At 54.6% G+C, this 27,501-nt stretch overlaps 2 protein-coding genes across 10 annotated transcripts; one reads left to right on the top strand and one right to left on the bottom strand.

Annotated features, from left to right (window-relative positions):
• Nucleotides 1-95: 95 nt before the first annotated feature.
• On the bottom strand, nt 96-8,108 carry TULP2 (TUB like protein 2). 7 transcript variants are annotated; one of them, XM_058706167.1, is made up of 13 exons: nt 7,923-8,108; nt 7,191-7,223; nt 6,747-6,798; nt 6,214-6,340; nt 5,488-5,625; nt 5,124-5,240; nt 4,035-4,159; nt 3,001-3,309; nt 1,985-2,097; nt 1,143-1,257; nt 960-1,058; nt 541-712; nt 96-255 (listed from the first exon to the last, which is right to left on the bottom strand). In XM_058706167.1, the coding sequence occupies exons 2-13, from the start codon at nt 7,220-7,222 to the stop codon at nt 122-124; spliced, it is 1,533 nt and encodes a 510-aa protein (XP_058562150.1). In that variant the 5' UTR covers nt 7,223; nt 7,923-8,108; the 3' UTR covers nt 96-121. The 7 variants fall into 7 exon arrangements, with proteins under 7 accessions (XP_058562150.1, XP_058562149.1, XP_058562151.1 ...); XM_058706166.1 differs by lacking the exon at nt 7,923-8,108 and adding an exon at nt 7,504-7,727; XM_058706168.1 differs by lacking the exon at nt 7,923-8,108 and adding an exon at nt 7,504-7,727 and having other exon boundaries at nt 541-706.
• Nucleotides 8,109-8,226: 118 nt separating this feature from the next.
• NUCB1 (nucleobindin 1) lies at nt 8,227-27,387 on the top strand. 3 transcript variants are annotated; one of them, XM_058706176.1, is made up of 13 exons: nt 8,227-8,349; nt 8,769-8,905; nt 11,718-11,825; nt 14,321-14,453; nt 17,885-17,988; nt 21,507-21,692; nt 21,962-22,052; nt 24,668-24,726; nt 24,987-25,079; nt 25,169-25,261; nt 25,617-25,787; nt 26,251-26,347; nt 26,452-27,387. In XM_058706176.1, the coding sequence occupies exons 2-13, from the start codon at nt 8,780-8,782 to the stop codon at nt 26,562-26,564; spliced, it is 1,374 nt and encodes a 457-aa protein (XP_058562159.1). In that variant the 5' UTR covers nt 8,227-8,349; nt 8,769-8,779; the 3' UTR covers nt 26,565-27,387. The 3 variants fall into 3 exon arrangements, with proteins under 3 accessions (XP_058562159.1, XP_058562157.1, XP_058562158.1); XM_058706174.1 differs by having other exon boundaries at nt 8,769-8,935; XM_058706175.1 differs by having other exon boundaries at nt 8,257-8,338; nt 8,769-8,935.
• The last annotated feature ends 114 nt before the right edge of the window (nt 27,388-27,501 follow it).

Below are 27,501 nucleotides of genomic sequence, written 5' to 3'. Positions count from 1 at the left end.
CTGGGCACCCAGGCAGCGTACGAGGTGTTAATAGTAAGGTGATGCAAAAGAAGGCGCGCTGGGGCCCTTTCTCCCAATGAGCAGGCAACAGAAGCTGACGAGGGTATGGTATTTCATTGGACTACTCACACGCCAGCTTTCCATCGAAACTGGACAAGCAGATGGCGAAGGCTTGGAGGGGGCAAAGCGGGAAGCAGAAGTCCATGATGAACGTGTCTGGGGCCACGCGGCCGAACTGGAGCACGAGGGCATCGGCTGAGGAGGAAGTCAGGATCTAAGCCCAGCCTCACCCCTCAATTCCCTCCCGCGGTCCTCTGAGCTTCCGGAACTACACAAAGGCTGGGCGGCGCGCCCGCTAAGCCCAGAAACCGAGGGCCGCTTAAAAAACTACATTTCCCAACAGGCTTTGCAACAGCGTGGATTCGGCCCAGCCTAGACAAACGCTCAAATGCTGATGGGAGACGTAGTTCTTGTCGGCTCATGCCACCCTCCAACCTCCCCTTACTCCCCGCCCAGGTAAAACGGTTCTTAGGAGCTCACGGTCATCCGGATGCACGATCTGGAAGTTCTTGACCGAGGCCTGGGTGACTCGACCGTGAAAATTGAGTACGTAGGCGCCGCTCCTGTAGCTCCACCACGGGGCTTTGTTTTGTAGCAGGACCAGTCCCTGGCTAGCTCCCCGTTGGAGGCGACACAGTAGTGACTCCTGCTCCTAGAAGATAAAGTGGGGGGGGGGGGGGGGGGTTAACCTACCACCAATGGGCCTTTTTCCTCCGGATGCAGATTTTTGAGTCTCTAGTCTCTCTCCTCTGGGAAACATAGAAGTCTAACAAAGTCCTCCTGGCTTCACATATGACCTTCTGCAAGCCATGGGCCCCCTTCTCCCTTAGGACCTATGGCCAGTCCCCCAGACCTTCCTCTCCCACTGACCCAGACAGTCTCAGCCTTAGCCAACTCACGTTTTGTGGCTGGACGCGGAGTCTCTGGTTCTGGTCATCGATTCCTGGAATGATCACAGTCATTTTCCGGGGCCCTCGGAATCCCAAGACGTTGGTCTCCTGTGGGAATTATGCTCCAGTTGGCCTGGCTCTTTCTCCTCCCCACCGTCCTGCTTCATTCTCTCTTGTCTCCAGGAAACTCACATAGCACACAGCCCCCAGCTCCTCTCTGATCCGAGTGGTCTCCGGGACAAAATTCTTCCTTTCAGGGTTCACTCCATTGTCAAAGATGGTGAACTTGGTGCCCAGGACATTAGATCTGCTCCAGGAGGGGGGGTGGTCAGAGCAAAAATCATAATTACTGTTTTGCTGTACTTGGAGTGCTTTCCCATGTCATCAACTCTTCCCGTTAACCCTCTGCTTGAGATTTAAGTTTTGTGTTCCATGTATCCACAGCCCTAGCCCCTTTGTTTCTTTGATAAGCCATGACTTTTAGCCTCCTGCCTTGGCCTTTTAGGAACCTTCTTCCCCCAAAGATTCAAGAATGCATGCATTACATTACATCCATACATTACAGCCCTCTCCCACAGGAACTTAGGAGTCCCACCCCCCCTTGCCTCCCCAGAAGTCAAATGTTTTTGTTTTTTTTTTTTAAGTTTATTTATTTATTTTGAGAGAGAGAATCCCAAGCAGGCTTCACACTGTCAGCACAGAGCCTGACTCAGCGCTAGATCTCACCAACCATGGGATCATGACCTGAGCCGAAATCAAGAGTCGAGGGCCTAACAGACTGAGCCACCCAGGCGGCCCCAGAACTTGTCCTAAATGTCAACCTCTGCTTCAAAGCCCTTAGTTCTCCTATTCCCAACCACCCCGGGGCTACCACGTGAAGAAATAACAGAACCCATCAGTCTAAGACAAAAGGTCCTTGAACAGGTGGAACTTGCGCTCTGTGGCCTTCTGGGAAATGTAGTTCCCTTGCCCTTCTCCCCTGCCGCCGCCCCTCCCCCGCCCCCGTTTTGCACACATATCAGGGCTCTGCCCACCTGACTTTGCCCACAAAGTTGTCCCCATCCCGAGACAGGTCTGTGGGGTCCAGGGAAATGAGGTAATTGGAGGTTTTGCTCCTTTTTCTCTTGCGTCCGGCCAGGAGGAAGTGCTGTGGATAGGAAAAACAGCCCATCAGGATTGATTTCTGGTATCCGGCTAGGGTCAGGGGTCTAAGACAAGGAAACACCACGTCCCCATGACAGAGGAGAGGGTAATGGAGCACTAAATATCTCAAGCCTTGCTGGGAGATGTGGTTCTCTCTGAACGAAGTCATCTGCTACGTCCGGAAGCGGCGCGTCACATCTTAATATCTCCCCCTCATCCGTTCCGCAATTGGGACTTGGGTCAGGGCTGAGCCCAGGCAGCGGGCAGCCCAACTGTGGCAAGGCTGGGCCGCTTTGGAGAATAGGGAAGAGCCTCAAGTGGAACACTGCAGGACTTTGGTAGGCATTTCACCGGGGAAGAGCAAGTCTGGCACTACCGAGAAGGGAAATAGCCTCTTTTTGGGAGAGTACTTTGAAGAGAGGCCACCACACTGAGGGGGAACTGGCCAGCTTGAGAGGGACGTGGCCTGGCTCTGGGGGAGGGGCTTGGTTCCTGAGGGGCCGGGTTTATCCCAGGCATGGGTGGGGCCTGATAGATAAGAAGGCTCTTTGAGGGGCCAAACACAATGGGGCCAATACCTTGAGAGGGTATGTAAGGGGTGGAGTTTTGGAGGCTGAGACTTTGAGACTCAAAGAGACTTTGAGCCTTTGAGACCAAGGCTGAGGCTTTGAGAAAGGCAGGCTTATCTCAAGAGGGGACGAAGCCTAGTAATGAGCTTGGTTAAGGCCACTGAGAAAGGAGCCTTTCACAGAAAGTTCTGTGAAGGGCGGGGCTTGGCGTTGGAGTTCACAAGTCCTAGCTCAAAGACGAGCAAGGCCTGGAATCTTTTAAGTCTCGACTAGGCTCAGAAAGGGGCGGGGCTTGTCCCTGGGAGGTGGATCTCGTTCCAGAGGCTGTCAGACCGCACCTTCCGCCCGTCGGCCGCCTCCAGGTAGAGATGGTAGAAAGGGAACATGCCCTTGTCTACGCCGCGCTTGTCGCGGCTGATGCGGCACTGCACTATGCGGCCGCGCAGCGCTGGCCGCAGGACATACGCTTCCATGTCTTCTCCCAGTCGAGGGCCTGGGGCGCGGGGAGGCGAGCAGGACGAGCTTCCTACATCACTGCTGCCTGCGTCTTTCTCGCCTTCCGGGTCCTCCGACACCTCCTCTTCGGCCGCTCCTGGGGAGTTCACTGTAGACTCCGACTCCTCTTTCTTCTCTTCCGGGTGCTTGCCCTAGCCCACGCGCCAAATTCAAGTCAGGGGACAGAGCTGAGACCCGCCCCCACCCCAGGCTTGTCAACTACTGATTGGCCACGCCAGCTCAGGGTTACGCCCTCCCTCAACCATGCCTTCCGCCTATTGGCCAAACATCCCGGTCACGTGCTGATTGGCCAGTACCTCCAAGGGGCCCACCCAACCAAGTCCTCATTGGTTACCACTAATAACGTCCCGCTGAAGCCACGCCCACTCCACCTACCGCTTGGAGAATCCCTTTGAAAGCACCGTCCCTTCAGCTAAAACCAGTGTTGATTCGGTCTAGATAACATAATATGGCCCAGAGCGACCCACTTGAAACTATTTAACTTACTTTCATCAATACCAGAGCGAGTGCCAACTAGCTTTTCCCTATCACTGTTTCACCCCTTCTCTCCAAAGCTCGCTACTTTTTGGTGGGCTGGATTTTAATGTATGTGCTTACATAGATTTAAATCCTCTAGATTGATTTCATAAATGGTAACACACAGAGAGAAACTACTAGACCAATCATAACAGGTTCCGCCCACCAGTAAAAAGGGCCTCTGATTAGGCTGCAGAGTTTTACACCCACCCACTCTAGAGTCCCCGTTTCGCCCTCCTGCTATATCCTGATTGGCTGTGCCACCTCCCACCTTTTTGGAGGCCAAGTCTCCATGTCCCCCGTCACCATTCATTCCAGGGTTTGGTCCTGGACTGGGTACCTCATATTCGTCTCCAACATCCTGGAATTTGCTCTCTTCCTGTGCACTGGCCCCTAAGGGGTGGAAGAAGCCAGAAGAAGGCTGGCTCAGGACACCCGAGTCCCAGGAACTTGGGACAAGGTCACCTGGAAAAGGCCAGATATCCTGGGTTTCTGGCCTCTTTGTATGACTCCTCACACTTGCCAGATCTTCCTTCTCCCCCGTGTACATGGGTACCTACACCGGCTGAGAAGTCTCTAGATCCCTGGATCTAAGAATAGAGAGGGGTTAAAGTCCTCTATTTCCCTTCTCCCAAAGACCACATCAGAGAGACTAGGAGCTAAAATGGAGCGGAGGAATGAAGTTTGGGACGATAATTAAAAGTTCTGTTATTGGGACGCCTGGGTGGCTCAGTCAGTGAAGCCTCCGACTTCGGCTCAGGTCATGATCTCGAGGTTCATGGGTTGGAGCCCTGCGTTGGACTCTGCTGACAGCTCAGAGCCTGGAGACTGCTTCAGATTCTGTGCCTCCCTCTTTCTCTGCCCCTTCCCTGCTCTCTCTGTCTCTCTCAAAATAAGTAAACAGACATTAAAATTTTTTTTTCAAAAGGAGTCCTGTTGTTGAATCATTGGTCATACGAATCAATTGGTCATATTGAATCATTGGTCTATAAGAATAGAAGGAATTGTCATACGATATCATCAAGAAATAAAAAGTAATGACGTACTGATAATGCTACAACAAAAGTGATCATTACAAACATGCTAAGTAAAAGAAGCCACAGTTCATATACTATATTATTCTATTTAAATGAAACGTCCAGAATAGGAAGGTCTAAAGAGATAGCAGATTAGTGTTTGCCTAGGGCTGGAGAAATGAGGTGTGCGTGTTGGGGAGGGGGGTGTCACTGCTAAAAGGTACAGGGTTTCTTTTGGGACAATGATAATGTTCTACAATTGAATGTGGTGATGGCTGCTCATCTCTGTAAATATACTAAAAACCATGGAATGGTAAACTTTAAATGCATGAATTGTATGGTATGTGAAATGTATTTCAATAATGCTGTTACAAAAAAGGGAAGAGGATTTCACCCAGTGTCCCTGAAATTACCAGGTCGTTGGAGGGCTGGCCAACCCCTGCGTCGAATCCTGGGAGGCTCTTTGTAAGGAGGTGGAGAAACAAGAATATCCTCCATGGACACTTCCTCCAACTCCAGATCGGAACTATCTGGAAGCCAGGAGAAGGAGAAGGACTAGAGACCAGGATGGCTGGGCTGGGCAGGGGAGGGGGCCTGTAGATTCAGATTCCTGAGTGTTGGAGAAGGAGTTTCAGGACCTAGACTCCTTGCTGTGAGGAATGACAGAGCCCAGAGTGGGCTGGACTCCTGGGTCCTTTGGAGAGAAAGGTTCCAGAGTCCTGAATTCTGAGGGAGTGTAGTTCTAGGATATAGGCAGGTCCAAGGACTCGAGATTACCTGCTTTTGTCGGCGAAACCAGTGGGTCACATTCGCCACTGCCATCTCCACCGCAGATCGTGAAGCCCAGGGCACTGTGGAGGCCAGAGCACAGATGTGCCTCTGGCATGTTCTCCTGGAGGAAAGGGTTTCCAAGGCCTGGGAGAAGGTGCAGCGGATCCCATTAACACGATGTACAAATTTCCGTCCTCTGCGCAGAGCTGCCTCCCCACAGACTCCCAGGCACTGTCTCTGACCACCCAAACCCCTGAGACCCATTCAGAACGCTAACTCCGTCCTAAGTCTCAACCAAGCACAGCTCTACGGCTAAATTGTTGCGGACTCAGCGCGGGCACACAATCCCACAGGGGGCTCTCAGTCTCTCCCGGACCGGTCTCTAAATGATCCAGGCCCCGCCCCCCAGGCTTTGTTAATTCCAGCCTTCAGGCGCTTCCAGGGCCCGCCCCCGCAGCTCCCTCAAGCCCCGCCCCAGAGCTCCAAGAAGCCCAATCAAGGGATTCTCTCCGGCCCCACCCTCCAGTTGTACCCCGCCTTGCCCCGCGCTCTGGCCATCCCGCCGCTGAGCTCAGGCGGGTCCTGCTCCTGGGCCCCCAAGGGGCCTGCACTGGGCTCTTCTGGACTCCATTCCGCCCCTCCACCCTGAGCCCTTTAGGCCCCGTCCCAAATTCCCGCAGACCCCTCCCTCTAGGCCTAGGCTCCTGCCCGACACTGGGAACTTTTCCTCACCGCGGTCCCCTGCGAGGCGCTCCTCCCGCCTCCATGGTCGCCGGGGTCGCAGGGAAGCGTCGGGATTGGCCTGAACCATGAGGGGCTCTTGGCGCTTCCGCCGCTGCTTCTTCTCAAAAAGCCGCCGCTGCAGGAGTGGGAAAAGGGGGTGAGGGGGTGGCGACCAGGAACCAGACAGGAAGACAGGGGTGAAAGAGGGCCCGGGGCAAGGGGAGGCAGGCATGAGAGGGAGAGTCCAGGCTCTCAGTCCCTCCTTCCTCAGATCCAGCAGTCCTCGCACCCAATCCCCTCTTCCCCCAGGGCCCTAGCAGTCCCGCCCTCCAGAACCTTAGTTCTTTAGAAATTTTGGACTCTCATCCCCAGGGTTTGCTTCTTTAGAAGCCCAACTTCCTATTTTCTCATTTCCCAATTGCAGACTTGAGGCTTGGTGGGAGACAAAGAGGGCCAGGAGTCCCAGAGCAAGTCCTGGGGGTGGTGTTCCTGGAAGCTGTGGAAGGCGGAAGAGGGGCTGGCAGGACTCCCGCGCATAGTACCTGTTGTTCCAGCTTCTGCAACCTCATGGCGGCCAGCTCATCCCCCAGCAACCTGAGAGAGGTGCAGGCTCATGGTGACAACAAGCAGGGCAACACCTCCCCCGCCTTTTCCCCTCCCCGCCCCCCAACAGCCCAAGAGCCTCCCCTTCCCTCTCCAGGCCCAACTTAGGGTGCTGAGCACTCTGTGAGGTCACAGAAGAGTTCTGAAACTCTTTTTTCCCAGCACTGGCCTGTCTGGAATCCAGGAGTCAGAGATCCCCAGCCCTTCCTTGTCAGGACTCAGGAGTCCAGGCCCCCTGCCCCTTACTGCCAGGCTGATGGTGCCCGACCCACCAATAAGGTTAAGAAGCCAGAGTTGAGTGGGTGTGGGCATTATCAAACTCTGAGTTCCTCCTGCACCCCCATTTCCATCCCTGCTCTCCCCATCCTGTTCTCCCCACTCACTCTTTCGTCCATGTGTCATTCTCCTGAGACATCCTGGAGAAGCAAGGCTGAGGCGTCAGGACACAGATCCAACACCCCAGTGGATGTTCTGCCCTCCAACACCTGATCTTATGCTTTAAATTTTCTCCTGGACCCAGACAGCTGGAATTCCAGGGACCCAGCAGCCTGTTTCCAGCTTTCGTTACTTTCAGGGGCACAGGAATCTGGTTTTCTCTCCCCCAAATAGCTAACTCTTCTATACCCAGGCATGGGAAATTAGGACCCTGGACCCCCAACACTCGACCCTCAGTGACCCCAGGCCTCTGGCACCCACCTGCCTGGAATCCTGGAAATTCCTCTCCTCCTGCCTGCAGAGAAGCTTTTTACATTCACGCCTCGGTACCTTGCCTCTCCGGCCAATTTCTAAACATACCTGACCCTCTTTTTAGCTGGGGACCTACTCTCTGGGTCTCTGGGAAGTAAGCAGGCAAAGAAAGAGGGCTCAGAGGGAGGGAGGGAGATTCCCACTGGGACCTGCCCTAATCCCCTCCCTCCTGGCCCCCAGCTGCAGCCTGGCAACCCTGCTCCAGGGGTTCTGAATTGGAAGGGCATGCAGGTGCTCCTTAAAGGGACCCTAGACAGCATCGCAGGGCCTCTCTCTCTCTCTCTCTCTCTCTCTCTCTCTCTCTCTCTCTCTCTCTCTCGGCTTATATGCTAAAACTTAGAATATGACCTGTGCCAACAGCTACCGACCTATCTGTAACTCGCAGCCACTTCCTGGGGGAAAAATAAATGGGAAAACTACAACAGCCATGAGGCGAAGGGGCCGAGAGGCCCGCGGAAGTGGCCTCATTTTCCTCCTGCCTGCAGGGAATTGTAGTTCTCTTTGAAATGTAGTTCTCTTTGAAATCCTCCGCTTTCCTTTCGCCTAAAAGGCAGGAAATGCGGCGTCAAGCGGTAAGAGCTTCCGAGAATGGAGGAGAGCCTTTCGAGAACAGGCTAGCGACTTCCACAAGGGGCGGGCCCCTAGACAGGGACCAAGGGGACTGAAGCCAGCGCGGACCAATCAGGCCGCCGAGGGCGGGTCCTCTGCGGGAAAGTGGGCGTGGTCTAGGGGGGAAATCACCCGAACGCACCGGAGGTCCGAGCCCGGGAAAACGCCCTCTGCGGTGAGGGAAAGGTGAGGGGCTGGGGGGTCCCAGATGGGGTCCTGGGAGGAGCGGTAGGAAGGGGCCCAGAGGGCTGGAAAACTGGGTTTCGGGGAGGATGGACTGGGCACCAGTATTTGTAGATCCTGGCAGAAGAGGAGGCTTCGGGGGGTCGGGGGGGTCGGGGGGTGGTGCTGAACCTTCGGTTCTGGCGAAGGGGACTGAGATCCCGGATTCCTGAGTCTGAGCGAAGAGGCTGGGTTCTGGGAGCCAGGACTCCTGGGTCTAAGGAAGGAGGAACTGGAGGTTCGGAATCCTGTGCCTCGGGAAACGAGGCGCTTTGAGTCTTGACTTAGATGGCGGGGTGGCGGGGGGATGCTGGGGGCCCAGACTCCTGGGTCCAGGGGAGTAGGCGACTTGGGACAGACATCCACCCCTCTGCTCCCCACAGGCCACGTCGTCATGCCTTCCTCCGGGCCCCGCGCAGTCCTTCTCCTGCTACCGCTGCTGCTGCTGCTGCGCGCTGTTCTGGCGGTGCCCCTGGAGCGGGGGACGCCCCAGCAGGAGAGCCCTGCGACCGAGAGCCCCGTGAGTGGCCCTGCCCTCCTCTCCAGCCAGGTGTTTGCAAGTGGTACTACAATTCCCGCGGATCCCCGTCGCCCCTGGGTGGATTCTTCCCCCAGGGACGCAGCTTGAAGTTCGCCTGACATTCTTTGCAGTCGCCTGGGCTTTGACGTGGTGAAAAACTTGACGGGGGGGGGGGGGGGGTACTGCATATTTCTAAGTCCCTGGCCCTGAGGTGTGGGAAATCAGGTCAGATTTTAAGTGGCAAATCTGCATTACCCCCTACCTAAACCTCTGTTGTTTTAAGCCCCCCTGCTCTCAAGCAGGAATGGAGGGAAAAAAAGAACTACATTTCCCAGTAGCACCTGGGGCAGGTGATGTTAGCCAACCGAGGTGTTCTCAGTTCATGGAGCTCCTGGGAAGGGACTGGTAAACCGCCCATGTGTTAATTCCAGCATGTGTTTATCAAATGCTAGGAAACCTTCTCTCTTAGGGAATTTGGAACTTTAAAGATCCTCAAGGCCAGTGCCCTGATTTGTGGCCTGAATCCGCACATAGCGCCTGTCAGTAAAGAGCACGTTACTGTCTCTGGAACAGATCATCCCGTGCTCCTGTGTGGCGGTCCTGACCTTGTGAGTTAGGCCTCTGCTTGGTGAAATCTTTGCAGGCCCAGAGGGGCACCTCTGACTTCCCTTTCCCTTCATTCACTGCACACGTTTCTTGAGCACCTCCTGTGGGCCGGACACAGTGCTAACACAACCCCTGGGCCATCACAGACCAGGAAGACATTGGGCCTCCCTGAGAATGGACATCAGTGTGATAGTCAAGGAGGAAGGGTCACGAGCTGAAATCTGAAGTGCAGGGAACAACATTCCAGGCAGAGGGAACAGCCTGAGCAAAGGCCATGTGGTGGGGAGAGCAGAAGTAGAGGGGCATGGAGGTGGCCAGTGTGACCGGAGCAGAGCGAGCCTGGGGGTAGATTATTCAGAGCCTCGGTTCATTTTATTTATTATTCTTTTTTTTTTTTTTTTAATTTTTTTATTTTTGGGACAGAGAGAGGCAGAGCATGAACGGGAGAGGGGCAGAGAGAGAGGGAGACACAGAATTGGAAACAGGCTCCAGGCTCCGAGCCATCGGCCCAGAGCCCGACGCGGGGCTCGAACTCACGGACCGCGAGATCGTGACCTGGCTGAAGTCGGACGCTTAACCGACTGCGCCACCCAGGCGCCCCTATTATTCTTAATGTTTATTTATTTTTGAGAGAGAGACCGAGCGCTAGTAGAGGAGGGGCAGAGAGAGAGACAGACAGAATCCCAAGCAGGCTCCGGGCTCTGAGCTATCAGCACAGAGCCAGATGTGGGGCTCAAACCCGTGAACGGCAAGACCATGACCTGAGCCGAAGTCACAGGCTTAACCGAGTGAGCCACCCAGGCACCCCAATGTTTATTTCTTTAAAAAAAAAATTTTTTTTAACGTTTATTTATTTTTGAGACTGAGAGAGACCGAGCATGAACAGGGGAGGGTCAGAGAGAGGGAAACACAGAATCTGAAACAGGCTCCAGGCTCCGAGCTATCAGCACAGAACCCGACGCGGGGCTTGAACTCACTAACCGCGAGATCGTGACCTGAGCCGAAGTCGGCCGCCCAACCGACTGAGCCACCCAGGCGCCCCTGTTTATTTCTTTTTAAGAGAGAGAGAGAGCATACGCGTGAGTAGGGGAGTGGTGGTGGGGGGGAGAGGATCTGAAATGGGCTCTGCGCTGACAGCAGAGAGCCTGGTGTGGGGCTTGATCTCGCAAACGGTGAGATCATGACCTGGGCTGAAATCAAGTGTCAGGGGGCTCAACCGACTGAGTCACTCAGATGCCCCAATTTATTGCCTATTTTTAAAAAATGTGTATTCATTTATTTTGAGATGGGGGAGGGAGGGGCAGAGAGAGAGAATCCCAAGCAGGCTCCGTGGTGTTAGCACAGAGCCCAACCTGGGATCGATCCCACTAACTGTGGGATCATGACCTGGGCCGAAATCAAAAACCAGATGCTTAACCAACTGAGCCACCCAGTCACCCCGCCTAATTTTTTTTCATGTTTATTTATTTTTGAGAAAGCGAGAGCACGCAAGCAGGAGAGAGGCAGAGAGAGAGAGGGGGACAGAGGATCTGAAGCAGGCTCTGTGCTCGCATCAGAGAGCCCCATGCCAGGCTCAGATTCACAAACCACGAGACAATGACCTGAGCCAAAGACAGAAGCTTAACCGACTGAGCCACCCAGGTGCCCCTTATTGCCTATTTTAAAATGGAAGAGTGAGGCCTGGGGAGAAGAGCGTGCTGGCCATCTACACGGGACAGGTCTGGGTCCAGGAGCCTAGCTGTTTTTGTCTGTCTTGTTCAGTTGTTCAGTTATATCCCCTGTACCAGTGCCTGGCACACGGTAGGGGCTCGGTGAGCGCTTGATGAATGATGAATGAGGGTATATTTCACTTGCGAACAAATACTGGTGTGTCCACTCTAAGCACCCGCTCCGTGCTCAGTGTTGGGGCTGGGTATCTACCCACGTGGTTTTCACTTCGTCTCCACTGCAGGCCTGGGAAGAGAGGAGAGCCGTGGCCCCGAAGATCGGGCCGTTTGCCTGGGGTTACAGAGCAGATGGGGATTGGAACTGGGGTCGGCTGGCCCCAGAGCCTCTGTGCCACGGCGCAGGCCTGCCCCTTGCTCCAAGCAGGGTGTCTCTGGGTCCTTCAGCAGGTGCCCAGGGGAGCGGGGCCTGGGTCCTACCTGCAGGGAGGAGCCGGAGAAGGGTGAGGGCTGGGCTGCTATGTTCGTCCTCGTTGCCTTAGGACACAGGCCTCTACTATCGCCGGTATCTCCAGGAAGTCATCAACGTGCTGGAGACAGATGGGCGTTTCCGCGAGAAGCTGCAGGCTGCCAACGCCGAGGATATCAAGGTGCGGCTGGGCGTGAGCCAGGTTGGGCGGGGAAGAGGAGGAAGGGTGCACGCTCGGAGGACAGAGTCCAGGAACGGACCGGATTCTCTCAAGGGGCCACGGAACGTGTGGTTAAGCATAGATGCAGTGGGCGCAGGCTCCGTTACCCGCTGTGTGACCGCCCCTCGCGGTGCCTCGCTTTCCCCATCGTGGGCGCAGGCTCCGTTACCTGCTGTGTGACCGCCCCTCGCGGTGCCTCGCTTTCCCCATCTGTAAAACCGAGGGTTATAACTAGAACCCTGCATGACAGGGCTCGGGTTGGGATCATCCGAGGGTAAGACGCACAAAGGGCTGAGGCATGCGGGGTAGCGGTCCTCGGACCTGCCGTGTGAGTGCTGGTTCCCCGGCATGTTCAGTGTCGTGCATTTTGCTCGGGAAGAATTCAAACCCTGGACATGTTGGGGGCACTAGCTAGCACCACCTCTAGCTCGCGGAAGGCCTCCCGAGGAGCTGACGTAATCCTCATTTTTTTTTTTTAAAGTTTATTTATTTATTTATTTTTTAATTTTTTTTTTTTAATGTTTATTTTTGAGACAGAGAGAGACAGAGCGTGAACGGGGGAGGGGCAGAGAGAGAGGGAGACACAGAATCGGAAACGGGCTCCAGGCTCCGAGTCATCAGCCCGGAGCCCGACGCGGGGCTCGAACTCACGGACCGCGAGATCGTGACCCGAGCTGAAGCCGGACGCTCAACCGACTGAGCCACCCAGGCGCCCCTAAGTTTATTTATTTTAAGAGAGTCAGAGAGTGCACGAGCTGGGGAGGGGCAGAGAGAGAGAGGGAGACGGAATCCCAGGCAGGCTCCGTGGGGTCCGCGCAGAGCCGAACGTGGGGCGCAAATTCACGAAAACCGCGAGATCATGACCTGAGCCGACGCCAAGAGTCGGACGCGTGACCGACTGAGCCACCCAGGCGCCTCTCCGCTCCAGTGTTGAGGTCCAGAGCAGGAAAAGGATGTGGGGAGACATGATCTGGTACCAGTCGCTGTTTGAGGGCCCTGGGACAAGTGGCGTCTCCACCCGGGCCTCAGTTTACCCAGCTGTAAAATGAGGTTGTAGGCAGGATTAGGGGATAGACTCAGGGAGTCCAGCACAGGGCTTGACCCATAGTAGATGCTTCACTGGCTGAGGTTAATATGACTGTCACTGCTGCCTCTCGAGGGCCACGCCCCAGGCGGGCTGGAGAGACCGCATGAGTCTCGAGTGACTGAGAAAGCGGGCTGAGCAATGACAGATCGTAGAGGGTGCTGGGGAGGCCCCAGGGAGGGCCAAGTCCAGTCTGACAAGTGAGAGAGGGTTTCTAGAAAATGGATGCCCCCAAGTGAGATGTAAAGTCTCAGTGGGAAGGTCTGTGGTGTAGAGTTGTGGGGGGGGGGGGGGGGGCGGTGGCATTTCAGACAGTGGGAACTGTGTGTACAAATGAAGTAGTCGGGGACACCCGGGTGGCTCAGTCGGTGAAGCGTCCGACGTCAGCTCAAGTCACGATCTCAGGATTTGTGGGTCCGAGCCCCGCGTCGAGCTCTGTGCTGACAGCTCAGAGCCTGCGTGGGATTCTGGGTCTCCCTCCCTCTCTGCCCCTCCCCCAGTTGTACTCTGTCTCTCTCAATAAATTGAGATTTTATTGAGACAGGGATTCTGTCCTGTGGGCACTGGGGAGGCTTGGGGGGCCTTGAGCGGAGAGGGGTGGGGTCGACTCTGGGAAACAGACATAATCTGCAGCGACAGTCGAGGGGGCTCAGGGAAGGCACCCTATTCAGGGGTGTGTGTGGAGGGGGGCAGGGAATTAGTGGGGGGGGTTCTTTCCAAGGGAGGTGCCATCTGCTTTGAGGGTTTTTGTTTGTTTGTTTTTAAGTTTGTTTATTTATTTATTTGAGAGAGACAGAGACAGCGTGTGTGGGGGAGGGGCAGAGAGAGAGGGCGACACAGAATCCGAAGCAGGCTCCAGGCCCTGAGCTGTCAGCACAGAGCCCGACGGGGGGCTCGAACTCACGAGTCATGAGTTCATAACCTGAGCTGAAGTCGGACGCTTCACCGACTGAGCCACCCAGGCACCCCCCCCGCCCTTTGAATTGTGAAGAGCAGTGAGGATCTGCTTAGACTTGAAAAGTGGTGGCAGAAGAGAATCCTAGGCAGAGGGACCGACCAGCGTGTGCAAAGGCCAAGAGGTGGGAAGGAGTCTTGAGTGTAGGCGCCGATGCCCCGTTAGTGTTGCCGGAGGCGAGTGCGATTTGATGGATGACGGGAGATGGGGCTACAGAGGTGGGCATGGCCTCAAATGCCAGGCTGAGGGGTTGGGATTTTATGTCGGAGGCTCTGGGGGCAGGTATGGGTCTATAAGCTTTCCAGGCATCCAAAAGCTGGTAGAAGGTTCCAGAGAGGGCCGGGAAAGGATGAGGCCGCCCAGTGTGCCCCCTCCCAGGCTCCCAGCCTGACCAGTGTCTCCTCCCTATTCGGGCAGAGTGGAAAGCTGAGCCGGGAGCTGGACTTTGTCAGCCATCATGTCCGCACCAAGCTGGACGAGCTGAAGCGGCAAGAGGTGTCCCGGCTGCGGATGCTCCTCAAGGCCAAGATGGACGCCGAGCAGGAGCCCAGTAAGCAGGGGCAGGTAGGGTGGGATGGCCTCCCTGCCCCATAATACACATAGAAGAGGGATCGAGTTTTCTTTCTAAAACATTCTACCGCTAACATCACTGCTTGGTGGGTTTATTTGTTTTTTTGTTTTTTTAATTTTTTTTTTTTTTAATGTTTTGTTTTTGGAGAGACAGAGAGAGACAGAGCATGAGCAGGGGAGTGGCAGAGAGAAAGGGAGACACAGAATCCGAAGCAGGCTCCGGGCTCTGAGCTGTCGATGCGGGGCTCAAACCCACGCATGCGCGATCATGACCTGAGGCGAGGTCGGACACTCAACCGACTGAGCCACCCGGGTTTTTGGGTTTTTTTGTTGTCAGTTTTTTGGGGTTTTTTTAAATTTTTTATTTTAAAAAACCATGGTCATTCAAAATTTTGATGTAACTTCAAACTTCCAGAAAAAAAGTTGCAAGCATAGTGCGCAAAGTCCCTGAATACCCTTGACCTGGATTCTCCAGTTATTAGCTTTTGTTCTATTTGCCTTTCAGCGACATTCGCTAGTTCCTTGCAGACTGTATCTCTTGGTCCCCCCTTTTTCAGTGTGATTTTCCTCTGAACGGCCACATGGTCCTACATAACCACAATGCAGTGATCGAAGTCAGGAAGTTTCAAAGGGTGCACTGTATTTTTCCTTGCTCTGTTATTCTCTATCTCCCCAGCTGGCGTGATTCTCATTTGTAGGCATTTGTATCTGAGACTATATTTTATAGTCTAATGATTTGGTTGGAAAACAGAAAGAAAAAAAAATGCACCTGGAGGAGAGAGGCAGTTTTAGATTCCAAGATCCCACCCAATTTCCTTTTTTTTTTTTTTTTTATGTTTGTTTATTTATTTTTGAGAGAGAGTGAGTGCACAAGCCGGGGTAGAGCAGAGAGAGAGAGAGGGACACACAGAATCTGAAGCAGGCTCCAGGCTGTAAGCTGTCAGCGCAGAGCCTGATGTGGGGCTCGAACTCACAAACCCTGGGATCATGACCTGAGCCGAAGTCAGATGCTTAACCAACAGCCACCCAGGCACCCCCCCACACTATTTCTTTTAACAGCTTTATTGAAATATAACTCATGTGTCGTATAGTTTACCCAGTTAATAGGTACAATTCCTTGGCTTTTAGTATATTCACAGGTATAGACAACCATCACCCAAGTCCATTTTGGGACGTTGTAATCACCCCCGAAAAGAAACCCCGAACTCCTCAGCTATCACCCCCGACCCAGCCCCTGCAACCAGTAAGCTCCTTCCTGTCTCTCCGGATTTGCCTATTCCTGGACATTTCATATAAACGGAATCGTGCCACCTGTGACCTTTTGCGCCCGGCTTCTTTCACTTAGCATAATGTTTTCAAGGTTCAGCCGAAACGTAGCACGTATCGGCCCTTTGTTCCTTTTTAGGGCCAAGTAATATTCCACGGTGTGCATAGACCACACTGGGGTTTCTCCATTCATCGGTCGATGGGCTCCTCGGTGGTTGCCCGCTTTGGCCGTGACGGGCCGTGGTGTTCTGGTGCCGCTCGGACAGCTTCCCGCCTGTCGCTAAGTGTAAGAACATGGCCCTTTTACTGAGATTCACCCACGCCCCTCCTTTCGCTTCCTGACACCCCCTGAGGCTCCCATGTTACGGATGGGGATGGCGGGCATTGGCGTTGAGGGTCAACGGGACAACCGAACTTTGTTTTCATTTCTGTCTGCCTCCATTTATCCATCCTCCAAACATGCCTTGAGTCCTACTGTGTGCTGGGTACCAGGCGGGTCCCAGATCTCGAAGGTGACCCGACAGCCTCTTCCACACTATGCACCCACGCCTTCTCCGTCCTTCGGTTTTATTTGTGTATTTGATTTGCTACTTAATGTAATTAATTTATTTTGAGAGGCAGAGAGAGAGGGGGAGGGAAAGAGGGAGAATCTCAAGCAGGCCCTGTCGGCACAGAGCCCAACGCGGGGCTGAAACTCATGAACCGTGCGATCGTGGCCTGAGTCGAAGTCAGATGTTTAACGACTGAGCCACCCAGGCGCCCCTGTCGTGCTGTTTTAATTATTATAGTTTCAGAGTCCGATTTGCTCTCCAGGAAACCAGACGTCCCCTCGTCACTAATGGGAAAAAATCCCGCCTGTGAGTTGGCGGCTTGTTGTGTCCCTCGCACTACGCCGTGCGCTTCGACTCTTGTCCCTTCGCCAGCTCAGGGCATCTCCAGAATCTGACCGCTGCCGCCCCTCGGGCCCTGCCTGGAGCCCCGTGGTCGCCTCCTCCCCGGGCCCCCGGCCGCCGCGCTGGCTTTTTGTTCTGTTTCCCGCACGGCAGCCAGTGGGGTGCTGCTAACACCCGTGTTGGTCTCCCGTGGCCACCGTAGCAGATTAGCACAACCAGTGGCTTCAAAGGACACACACGGGTTTGGAGATCAGACTAAAATCAGTGTCACGGGGCGAAAATCGAGGCGTCTGCATGGCTGCGCTGCTTCCAGAGGCTCTAGGGGAGGGCCTGCTGCCTTGCTTTGTCCAGCTGCTCCCGCGGCCTTCCTTGGCGGGTGGCCTCCTCTTCTGTCTTCAGAGCCAGCCAGCCGTGTCGCATTTGTGTTCAGTCTCGCGGTCTTCTCCTGTGGTCGGGTCTGCCTCTGCCTCCCACGTATAGGGCCCCTTATGATGCCATAGGGTCCCCTGGGTAGTTAGGGGTGGTCTCCCCATCCCAAGATCCTTGATTTAATCCCGGCTGCAAAGTCCCTTTTGCCATGTGACGTGCTCACAGGTTCTGGGATTCGGGCGTGGGCATCGTGGGGGCCGTTACCCAGCCCACCACGGCATCTAACCCAAGTCCTGTCCCTCCTCTGCTTAGAACCCACCATGGCTCCCCAGTGCTTGTAGGACCAAGCCCACAGCCATCCCTGCTCCTCTGCCCCTCCCTTCACAGGCACCCTCTCCCCCATCCTCTCATGTCAGTGTTTTTTAGTTTTAGCAACCCACCCCGGCCACCTCTGGACCTTGGCTCCATGCATTTCCCTGTGCCGGACCATTGTTTCTCCGGGCTCTCTCTTTTTTTTTTTTTTTTATGTTTATTTTTGAGAGAGAGAAAGAGAGAAAGCATGGGAGGGGCAGAGAGCGAGGGAGAGAGAATCTCAAGCAGGCAGAGCACAGTCAGCGCAGAGCCTGATGCAGGGCTTGAACTCACGAGCCGTGAGATCGTGACCTGAGCCGAAATCAAGGGTCAGGACGCCCAACCGACTGAGCCACCCAGGCGCCCCTATACGTGTTAGTTATTATTATGCTTATTGTTATTTTAAGCTGACTTCCTTTAGAGCACATCTAGCCCAGGATAGGGATTTTAAAAGCAAGAACATTCCATGAGGTGTTCTTTTTGAGTTTTTGTTGTTGTTGTTTTGTTTTTTTAATACCTCTCCCTCATCCAGATGTACAGTTGGATCACTTGAGCCTCCTGAAGCAGTTTGAACACCTGGACCCTCAGAATCAGCACACATTCGAGGCTCGGGACCTAGAGCTGCTGATCCAGACGGTAGCCGTGAAGGGGCCGACAGGCAGAGGACTGAAGGAGGCTTTGTGGAAGGGGAGCAGGGAAGGGAGCCTGGGACGTGAGCCCGCTCACCCCTGCCTGGTGTTCTGTGAGGCCGGTGGCTGCAGAGGGCCGGGTGGTGCCCAAAAGGCCTCCCCAGATTCTCTCTGGGAAAACAGATACAGGCGGGTGGGCTTGGCTCCATTCAGACCCGGATTCAAATCCCTCCTTGGCTCGTCCTTCCCCTATGACTTGTGAGGGTGGGGGGCGTGGGGCTGTCTCCTCTGTGTCCTTGTGGGAGGCAGAACAATGGCCCCCCGCACCAAAGACGTCACACCCTACACATCCTTTTTCTTTTTTCTTTTTTTTAATGTTTCTTTATTTTTGAAAGAGAGAGCGAGCGTGAACAGGGGAGGGACAGAGAGTGAAGGAGACACACAATCCAAAGCAGGCTCCAGGCTCTGAGCTGTCAGCACAGAGCCTGACATGGGGCTCGAACCCAAGAAATGTGGGATCATGACCCGAGCCAAAGTCGCCCGACTGAGTCACCAGGTGCCCCTACTGTTCTTCCTTCCTTCCTTCCTTTCTTTCTTCTCCACACCCAGTGTGGGGCTTGAACTCACAGCCTTGAAATCAAAAGTCCTCCACTTTACTGGCGGAGCCAGCCAGGTTTTTAAGGCTCCAAATTTATGATAATTTGCTACACCAGGCACAGAAATTAATAGAGACCTTATCTGAGAAATGGGATCTCGAGCCCAGCCTCATGAGGAAGGCCAAGGGCCACGGGGTTGGGGAGTGGAAGGGGATGCCCAGACTTGCCCCTGCCTCTCCCCTCCTCGCCTTTCTTCTGCAAGTCCCCAACACCCCCAGCGCAAAGCCCCCACCCTCCTCCTGGCCTGAGCCCTGTTTTTCTGGCCTACTGGAGCTCCATCTAGTGGCCGTGAGGATAATAGCAGCAGCCGTTTGAGTCCATGCAGCATTGGACTCCGTCCCTGAGGGATGTTTTTGCCACATATTTCTAGAACATTCCAGAAACTGTCCATTTTCTCCAGGCCCCCAGTCATCTCCTAGTTTTAATTCCCATCATTTCTCATCACCAGTTCCTCACTGGGCTCCTTGCTTCTGCCTTCCAAGTTCACCAGCCAGACTTTTCAACCTAGCACTCTTGACATTTGGGGCTGGATAATTTTTGTTGTGGGAGAAGTCTTGTGCATTGTATGATGTTAACAAAATTGTTTTTTTAATGCTTATATTTATTTTTGAGACAGAGAGAGAGAGAGAGAGAGAGAGAGACAGAGTGCAAGCAGGGGAGGGGCAGAGAGAGAGGGAGACACAGAATCCGAAGCAGGCTCCAGGCTCCAAGCTGTCAGCACTGAGCCCGATGCAGGGCTCAGACCCATGAACTGCGAGATCATGACCTGAGCCAAACTTGGACACTCAACTGACTGAGCCACCTAGGCGCCCCCCGTCGTATGATGTTTGGCTGCATCCCTGGTCTCTACCTACTAGATACCTGTAGACCTACCCCCGTTGTGGCATCCAAAAATGCCCTCAGCCTTTGACAGTGGTGTCCTGTGGGCCAGTCTCCCCAGGTTGAGAACCCTGCAGTGCTCTGTTCCCCCACATAACAGCTGTGTTAGTTTCCTGCGCTGCCCAGGAATAAGTTACCGCAAACTTAGTAGCTGTAAACAACTTGAAATTATCATCTTCTAGTATAGATCAGAAGCCAGGAAGGACCTTATCGGGTGTGTTAGTTTGCTGTGGCTGTCGTAACAAATTGCCACAGACTCCCAAATTGCCTGCCCTGGGACCCCCCCCACCCCCGCCTCTCGGCTTAAAGCAGCAGAAATGTAGGGCACCTGGCTGGCTCAGTCCTTAGAACATGCGACTCTTGATCTGGGAGTCGTGAGTTCTCGAGTCCTACGTTGGGTGTAGAGATGACTTAAATTTTTTTTTTAATTTTTTTTAACGTTTATTTATTTTTGAGACAGAGACAGAGCATGAACAGGGGAGGGGCAGAGAGAGAGGGAGACACAGAGTCCGAAACAGGCTGCAGGCTCTGAGCTGTCAGCACGGAGCCCGACGCGGGGCTCGAACTCATGGACCGCGAGATCGTGACCTGAGCCGAAGTCGGCCGCTTAGCCAACTGAGCCACCCAGGCGCCCCTAAAATTTTTTTAAAAATGAAAAAAACAACAAAGATGTATCCTCTCTCAGTTCTGGAGGTCAGAAGTCCAAAATCAGTATCCCTGAGCTAAAACCTTGTTTTTGGCGGAGCTATTCTCTTTAAAGGCTCTAGGGGGAAACCTATTCCTTGCCTCTTCCAGCTGTTGGAAGCTACCAGCACTCTTCAGCTTGTAGACAAATCATTCCAGCCTCTGTCTCCATTGTCACATGGCATTCTCCCTGTGTCTCTGCATCTTCTCTGTGCCCTTCTTATAAAGACACCAATCATTTGGATTTCGAGCCGACACCCGTCTGGTAGGACCTCATTGTAACTAATTACATCTACAAAGTCCTATTTCCAAATCAGTTCACATTCCGACATTCTGGGTAGACATGAATTTGGGGGGTGGGGGGATACTATTCAACCCAGTGTGGTATCGCTATCTCCATCTTACAGAGGAGGAAACAGGCTCAGAGAGGCTAAGTAACTTGCCCAAGATCACACAGCCTAGTGGAATTTGTTCACACACCAGAGCCTGGATTTGAACCCTGGGCAAAACAATTGGAGACCCAGGGTTCTTTACCATTTAGCTGTGCTGCTCTCCATAGTCTGCCTCGTATGTTGTTCCTTATTGCTTATTCCTCCAAGATCTTTCTTTTCTTTTCTTTTTTTAATGTCTATTTATTTTTGAGAGGGAAGGGCAGAGAGAGAGAGAGGGAGACCCAGAATCCGAAGCAGGCTCCAGGCTCCGAGCTGTCAGCACAGAGCCCAATGCGGGGCTTGAACCCATGACCCGTGAGATCATGACCTGAGCCGAAGACTGAGCTACCCAGGCGCCCCTTTCTTTATTTTATTTTTAAGTGCTCTCTATACCCAATGTGGGGCTTGAACTCACAACCCCCAAGTCAAGAGTCACGCGCTCCACCTATGGAGCCAGCCAGGTGCCCTGTTCCTCCGAGATCTTGAGATTGTGGAGGACTTGAAAGAGGTGGGTTAAGGTTATTATTGTGTAGGAGTGCTTGGCTGTCTCAATCAGAGGAGTGTGTGACTCTTGATCTTGGGGTTGTGAGTTCGAGCCCTGTGTTGGGTGTAGAGGTTACTTAAATAAACTTAAAAAAACCAATCATTACTGTGTAACCATCCTAATCTCCTTCAAACAAATAGAGGTGGCTATGTTATGAGGCAAGAGCGGGTCATAGAGATCAAGAACTGAGCTCAGGACGTGGAACTCAGGACTGGATGGAGGTTGGGGCGGCCCTTGCCCAGGTTCAAGGCTGAGGGCTTGGAATTTGGAGGTTGACATTTAGGGCCCGTGTACGGCAGTGAGATGAGAATGACCGTCTGCCTTTCCCCAGGCTACCCGAGACCTTGCCCAGTATGATGCAGCCCATCACGAAGAGTTCAAACGCTACGAGATGCTCAAGGAACATGAGAGACGCCGTTATCTGGAGTCACTGGGAGAGGAACAGCGAAAGGAGGCAGAGAGAAAGCTGGAAGAGCAACAGCGCCGGCACCGAGAGCATCCCAAAGTCAACGTACCTGTAAGGACCCCCTTTTGTGCCCACCCCACAGCCAAGTTCCACTCTCCAAGCGCCATAAGATGAACAAGTAGCTAAAGAACTACAACTCCCAGCAGGCCCCGAGGCCAAAAGCCCGTTTAAATATGCCCAGTCACTCCAGGGGCTGCTGGGCGTTGTAGTTTTAGGGAGGTTTTTTTTTTTTGGCTTTCTTGCTTGAAGAAAATGACATTTGAGGGATGGGGGGGGACCCAGACTTCTTGCTCATGAGCCCCTGGCTCTCCCTTCCACAGGGCAGCCAAGCCCAGTTGAAGGAGGTGTGGGAGGAGCTGGATGGATTGGACCCCAACAGGTTTAACCCCAAGACCTTCTTCATATTGCATGGTAAGGTGGGGAGGGAGCCCCAAGACCCAGGCTGAACCCTGAGCCTCTGGCCTTTCTGGGGCCTGAATACTAAGGAGGCAGCTCCGACACTGGGGCTTAGGCAGGCCAAAGAGACCTGAGCCCATCTCTCCTGCTGGTGTAGAAGGCTGCACCCCTCCCCATTGCTAGGATCTTCCATAGAAGAGCTAGGCCTCTTTTCTGGGATACACGACACTTCTCCGTCCTCGGGACTGGCTGATGTCCACCAAGTAAGCAATCCAGGCTTGGCTAGGCCTGGGCCCCCCCTCCCACAGCAGCCCAGAAGCCCCAGTCCCCGCCAGGAGCCCTATTGCCAACAGTGGGCCGTTCCCTAATTAAACAGGCCTCCAGGGACCTGGGAAGCACCTTCCCCATGGTGGTTTAAAGGCACTTTCCCCTTCACTCTCTTCCCATCTAGAAACATAGCTTGGGGTTGCCAGGCCATCTCAGATGTGCCTAGGACCCTGTCCCAGAAGCTGCAGGCGGTCAGCAGGGCTTACCAGGGCACGGCTGATTCATTCGACAAACGTTTACTAACCTCCCTCTGAAGACCCAGCTTCATGGAGACCCCATGGATACTGCTGCGAACGAAACAAAGGTCCCCCCTCTCACAGAGCCGGTGATCAGGCAAATAGATCACGCCTTATTCCAGTGAATCTGAGAAACCAGGGAGTGTGAGATACTCTAAAATTTGTATATAAGCTGCCCATTAAAGGGCCTGGAGCGTGTAGTGCCCCATCTGGCTACCGAGCTGTTGCAAGGACCGAGGAACTGAATTTCTCATTGTATGTGATTGTTATTCGTTTAAATTTCACGCGTCCCAGTGGCTACTGTATTGGGCGGTTCAGCTCCAGAGAGTTGAGGTTTGAACTTAGACTTCAGTGAACTGAGGTTGAGCCTTGCAGACATTGGAGGGGAGAGTGTTCTAGGTGGCGGGAACAGCAGACACCCAGGGAAGAGCGAACGTGGGTCTCCGAGGTAACAGCCAGCTTGCTCGAAGCCTTCCAGCTGGGTTAAGGAATCTGGATTTTATCCTCTCTGAGACCGGACACCGCAAAAGGGTGTTGAGCAGAGGACTGGCACCATCTGCCTTAAGGGTTGACAGAGTCCAGCTGGCGGGGCCAGGGCCAAAGCCAGGAGAAGGCTGGAGAAGCTGGTGGCTGCATCATAGGAAGTAGGGAAGAATGGTTGGAGTCTGGATTTATCTGGAAGGTCAAGCTGGTGGGATTCACAGATGGACTGGATGAGGAGTATGAGTGAGCAAAAGAGTCAAGGGTGACTCCAAGGTATTTGGCCCTAGCAACTGGAAGGATGGATGGGGAAGAGCGAGCATATTTGGCAGGGGAAGTTGGGAACCGTGTCCGTTCAGGTCAAATCGGAGATGTCGATTGGACGGTCACGTGGAGATGAGAGTTGGGAGTCAGATATTCAGGTGTGGAAGCAGCTCGTGGATGGCACTGGAAGCCCAGGGATTGGAGGAACCCATCTAAAGAAGTGCTGGCCAATCAAGCTATTTTTGTAACGATGGAGAATGTCCCGTCCCATCCAATATGGCAGCCACCAGCTACGTGTGGCTACTGAATGCTTGACATGTAACAAGTGGGACTGATAAACTGAAATTTTTATCTTAATCAATTTAAATTCAGGGGCGCCTTGGGTGGCTCAGTCGGTTGAGCATCTGACTCTTGATCTCAGCTCAGGTCTTGATCTCAGGGTCGTGAGTTCAAGCCCTGCGTTGGACTCCGTGCTGGGCATGAAGCCTACTTTTGGACTTGAAGCTTAGTTACACAAGAGGTCCCAGGACTGAGCCCCGGGGTGCACCAATATGTAGCATTCAGGAGGAGGACGGAGCCAATGAAGGAGAACGAGGGGCATCTGGAGAAAAGCGTTTGATGTTCTAGAGGCCAAGGGCAGAAAGTCCAGTAAAATGTGAGTTAAAAATTGACCATTGGCCAGGCACCTGGCTGGCTCAGTCGGTGGAGCGTGCAACTCTTGATCTCAGGGTTTAAGTTTGAGCCCCACGTTGGGTGTAAAGATTGCTTAAAAATAAAATCTTTTAAAAAAATTAAGCGCTGGATTTGCAAGGTCAGGGTTCTTGGCCATCTCTGAAGGACCAGGGTGGGTGCTGATCTGAGTAAGCAGAGGAGGGGAGACAGTGAACGTGGCCCACGTGGCTGAGAAGCCGGGAACCCTGTAGCTGTACACGCGGAGAGGCAGGTAGGGGTTCCTCTGGCCTGGTTCTCTGGGAGCCAGAGGCCTCTGACACCCTGGATCCTGGGCAAGGGGGTTGATCCTGTGCCCAGATCTCTAGGCGTTAGGGATCGAGTTGTCTTGTGTGACAACTGCCCCGAGAACAGTCCTGGTGAAGCCCACATTCATTTACTCCATTCCTGGGACCCTGGTTGGTAGGGAACTGGCTGACCAAGCAATGAGCCAATGGGGCACTGAAGCTGGAAGGATATCACTCTGTCGTTGGGGACCCAGGGACACCTGACCTCTGAACACGGAGCCCACACCAGCCCCAAATTCCTTCTCTAGCCCCACCTGTACCCACCCTGTACGCAGTCCCCCAAGATACCTTGTTGTCTCCCCCTCAGATATCAACAGTGATGGTGTCCTGGATGAGCAGGAGCTGGAGGCCCTCTTCACCAAGGAGGTGAGCATCTTGGAAGCCGTGCGTGCAGAAGATGCCCAGTCAGCCTTGCGTCCCCTCGGGTCCCCCTGGAGGTGAATTCAGGGGAAACGACAACTCCCAGCAGCCCCCGCGGCAAAAAGAGGCTGCCGCGCGTGGCCGGGTGCCCCGAGGGCTGCTGGAAGTTGAAGTTGCCTGTCTGTGTGCGTGAGGAGGTGGCGTAGCCAAGGAAAGAGGTTGTCCTGGACCCCTCAGTATGTCCTGCCTGTCACTTGACCCTGCAGCTGGAGAAGGTGTATGACCCAAAGAATGAAGAAGACGACATGAGGGAAATGGAGGAGGAGCGGCTTCGCATGAGGGAGCACGTGATGAAGAACGTGAGAGGAGGGGGCTGGGGCCATGGATGGGGCGGGAGGGGGCGGGGCCGGAGGGAGGCCCAGCTCTGTCGCTTACCCTGGTTCCCTAGGTGGATACCAACCAGGACCGCCTCGTGACCCTGGAGGAGTTCCTCGCATCCACCCAGAGGAAGGAATTCGGGGACACCGGGGAAGGCTGGGAGGTGAGGACCTGAGGAACTCTCTGGGTCCTGAATACCTCTGGCCCCCGGCCCTGACCCTTCTCTGGCCACTCCTCTTACTGTCTGGGCCTCTGCTCCCCTCCCGTGGGTCTCTGCCTCCTTCTGCCTCTGGGTTGTCTCAGTGCCCCCTCTAGGTCTCTGTCCACCCCCCCCCCCCGCCCCCCGCCTCTGGGTCTTTATCCCCCTCCCCGGCTTCTTCCACTCAGTCTCCTCCATCCACATGCATGGCCCAGGCCTCCCAGCCTTGCCCAAGCCTCCCGTTAGCGGAGCCGTCTCGAGCGTGAGTGGGCCAAGGCCGGCATGGCCCTGCTGATGGCCCCTGTCCCCTCTCCGGCAGACAGTGGAGATGCACCCTGCCTACACGGAGGAGGAACTAAGGCGTTTTGAGGAGGAGCTGGCCGCCCGGGAGGCAGAGCTGAATGCCAAGGCTCAGCGCCTCAGCCAGGAGACAGAGGCTCTAGGGCGCTCCCAGGGCCGCCTGGAGGCCCAGAAGAGAGAGCTGCAGCAGGTGACCGGCCAGGGAGGCTGGGCCCATCCTCTGAGTCTGGTGGCCTTTATCCGTGTGTGTTCAGAGGCTGGGAAGGCCTGTGGCCCCCGTGTTGATCACTGGTAGAGCCTCAGGTGGTGACCGCTATCTTGAGTAAGGGCAGACGTCGTCCCCATCCCTGACAGCTCTGTGGCTGCCATATTGGATAAGGGCAGTGGGGCTGTAAGCAGGAAGGGAGGAGGAAGAGGCCAAGAACAGAGGAGGAGGTTAGACTCAGCCAGGGTTCAGGGAAGGCTTCCCTGTCCCAGCGTCTGACCCGAGCCCTGCCAGAGGAGGGAGAACTGGGTCTTTTTAACTGTTATGAAGCTCAACTCTCAGTGAGAGAAAAAAAAAAAAAAGATGCCCGTAGAGAAGGGGCTGGTTCACCACTCAGCAAGCTGTGGCCTTACCCTTTAGCCTGTGCGATCTCCCCCACCCCTTGCAGGCCGTTCTGCAAATGGAACAAAGGAAACAGCAGCAGCAAAGCCAGAAGGGCCCAGCCCCTGGCCCTGAGGGACAGCTCAAGTTCAGCCAGGACACAGGTGCTCTGGTGGGCCCCGGGGCGCACGGGGCGGGAGCCAGTCGGTGTCCGCGGGAGAAAGACACTGGGATGTCCACTGCCACCATTTCCTCCCTCCATTTCCAGATGATGCGCCTGTCCCAGCGCCGGCCGGTGACCAGAAGGATGTAGACCCTTCAGAAAAGAAGGTTCCCGATCAGGCCCCCGAGCTGCCCCGGTTGGATACCCAGCACCTGTGATCCTCCTGGGACTCCTCCCCACCCCCCACCCCACCCCCCCCAAGGCACTCTGAGTTCCTACTGAGGCAGCTGATGCGAGGGAGATGAGGAGTCTCAGTCCACCCCCTCTGGGGGCCAGCAATACGCCGGTGGCCTCCTGGGGGAGGGGAGGGGAGGGTGGCATGTGACACGATGCCTCCTGAGCCCGTGTCTCTCAGCGTGTTTCTCCTCCGCCTTCACAGCCTCCCAGTCTGCGGCCCCTTCTTGCCCATCCCCTCCAAGGACCTACCTTCTCAGCTCTGTCCGGGGCCCTCACTGGGTCACCCCAACTTAGAGAAGCCCCCTCCCTCCCGGGAAGTGTCTGCTTCGTGCCTGCCTCCCTAGATGGTAAGGCCTCAGCTGCCCAGGTGGTGGCCACTCCGGCTGGCACCCTGCGTCCCCACAGCTGCTGGAATTCTGCCTGCCGCCCAGTTTGGGTGGTCCCTCGAGAGATTTCCCTCCCTTCTGTGGGACCACCGATGCCTCAAAGGCGGGGTCTTCCCCTGGGCTGGGTGTGAAGGCCAGCAGAGTCCTAAGCAGGGCTGATTAGCTCTGATAGCTAGCAGCCCTGGCTTCCAGCCACCTCCGCCTCCACCCTGACTGCTTGGCTCCTCGCCCCTTCCCCCCACAGTCCCAGAAGGGCCCTGGAGCCAACCCTGCCCCAGGATCAGGTTCCAGCCCCTCCCTCAGCCTCATGTGGGAGGCCTCGCCCCCCCCCCCCCCCCTTTTCTGTCCTTATCTCCTACAGCTCCCAGTTCTGCTCTATCCTCCGGTTCCATCCAAATACATTTTCTGGAACAATGTATGCCTCTGTGTCTTTGCATATACTGTTCCCTCTGAAGCCCCATCCCCAATTCACCTGCTAAAGTCCTCCTCATTCTTTTTTTTTAAGTCGTTTTATTTTACTTTTTAACTTTTT

This window comes from Neofelis nebulosa, chromosome 17 (assembly GCF_028018385.1).
Source record: "Neofelis nebulosa isolate mNeoNeb1 chromosome 17, mNeoNeb1.pri, whole genome shotgun sequence".
NCBI lineage: Eukaryota > Metazoa > Chordata > Mammalia > Carnivora > Felidae > Neofelis > Neofelis nebulosa.
This window is presented reverse-complemented; position numbering and strand designations above follow the sequence as displayed.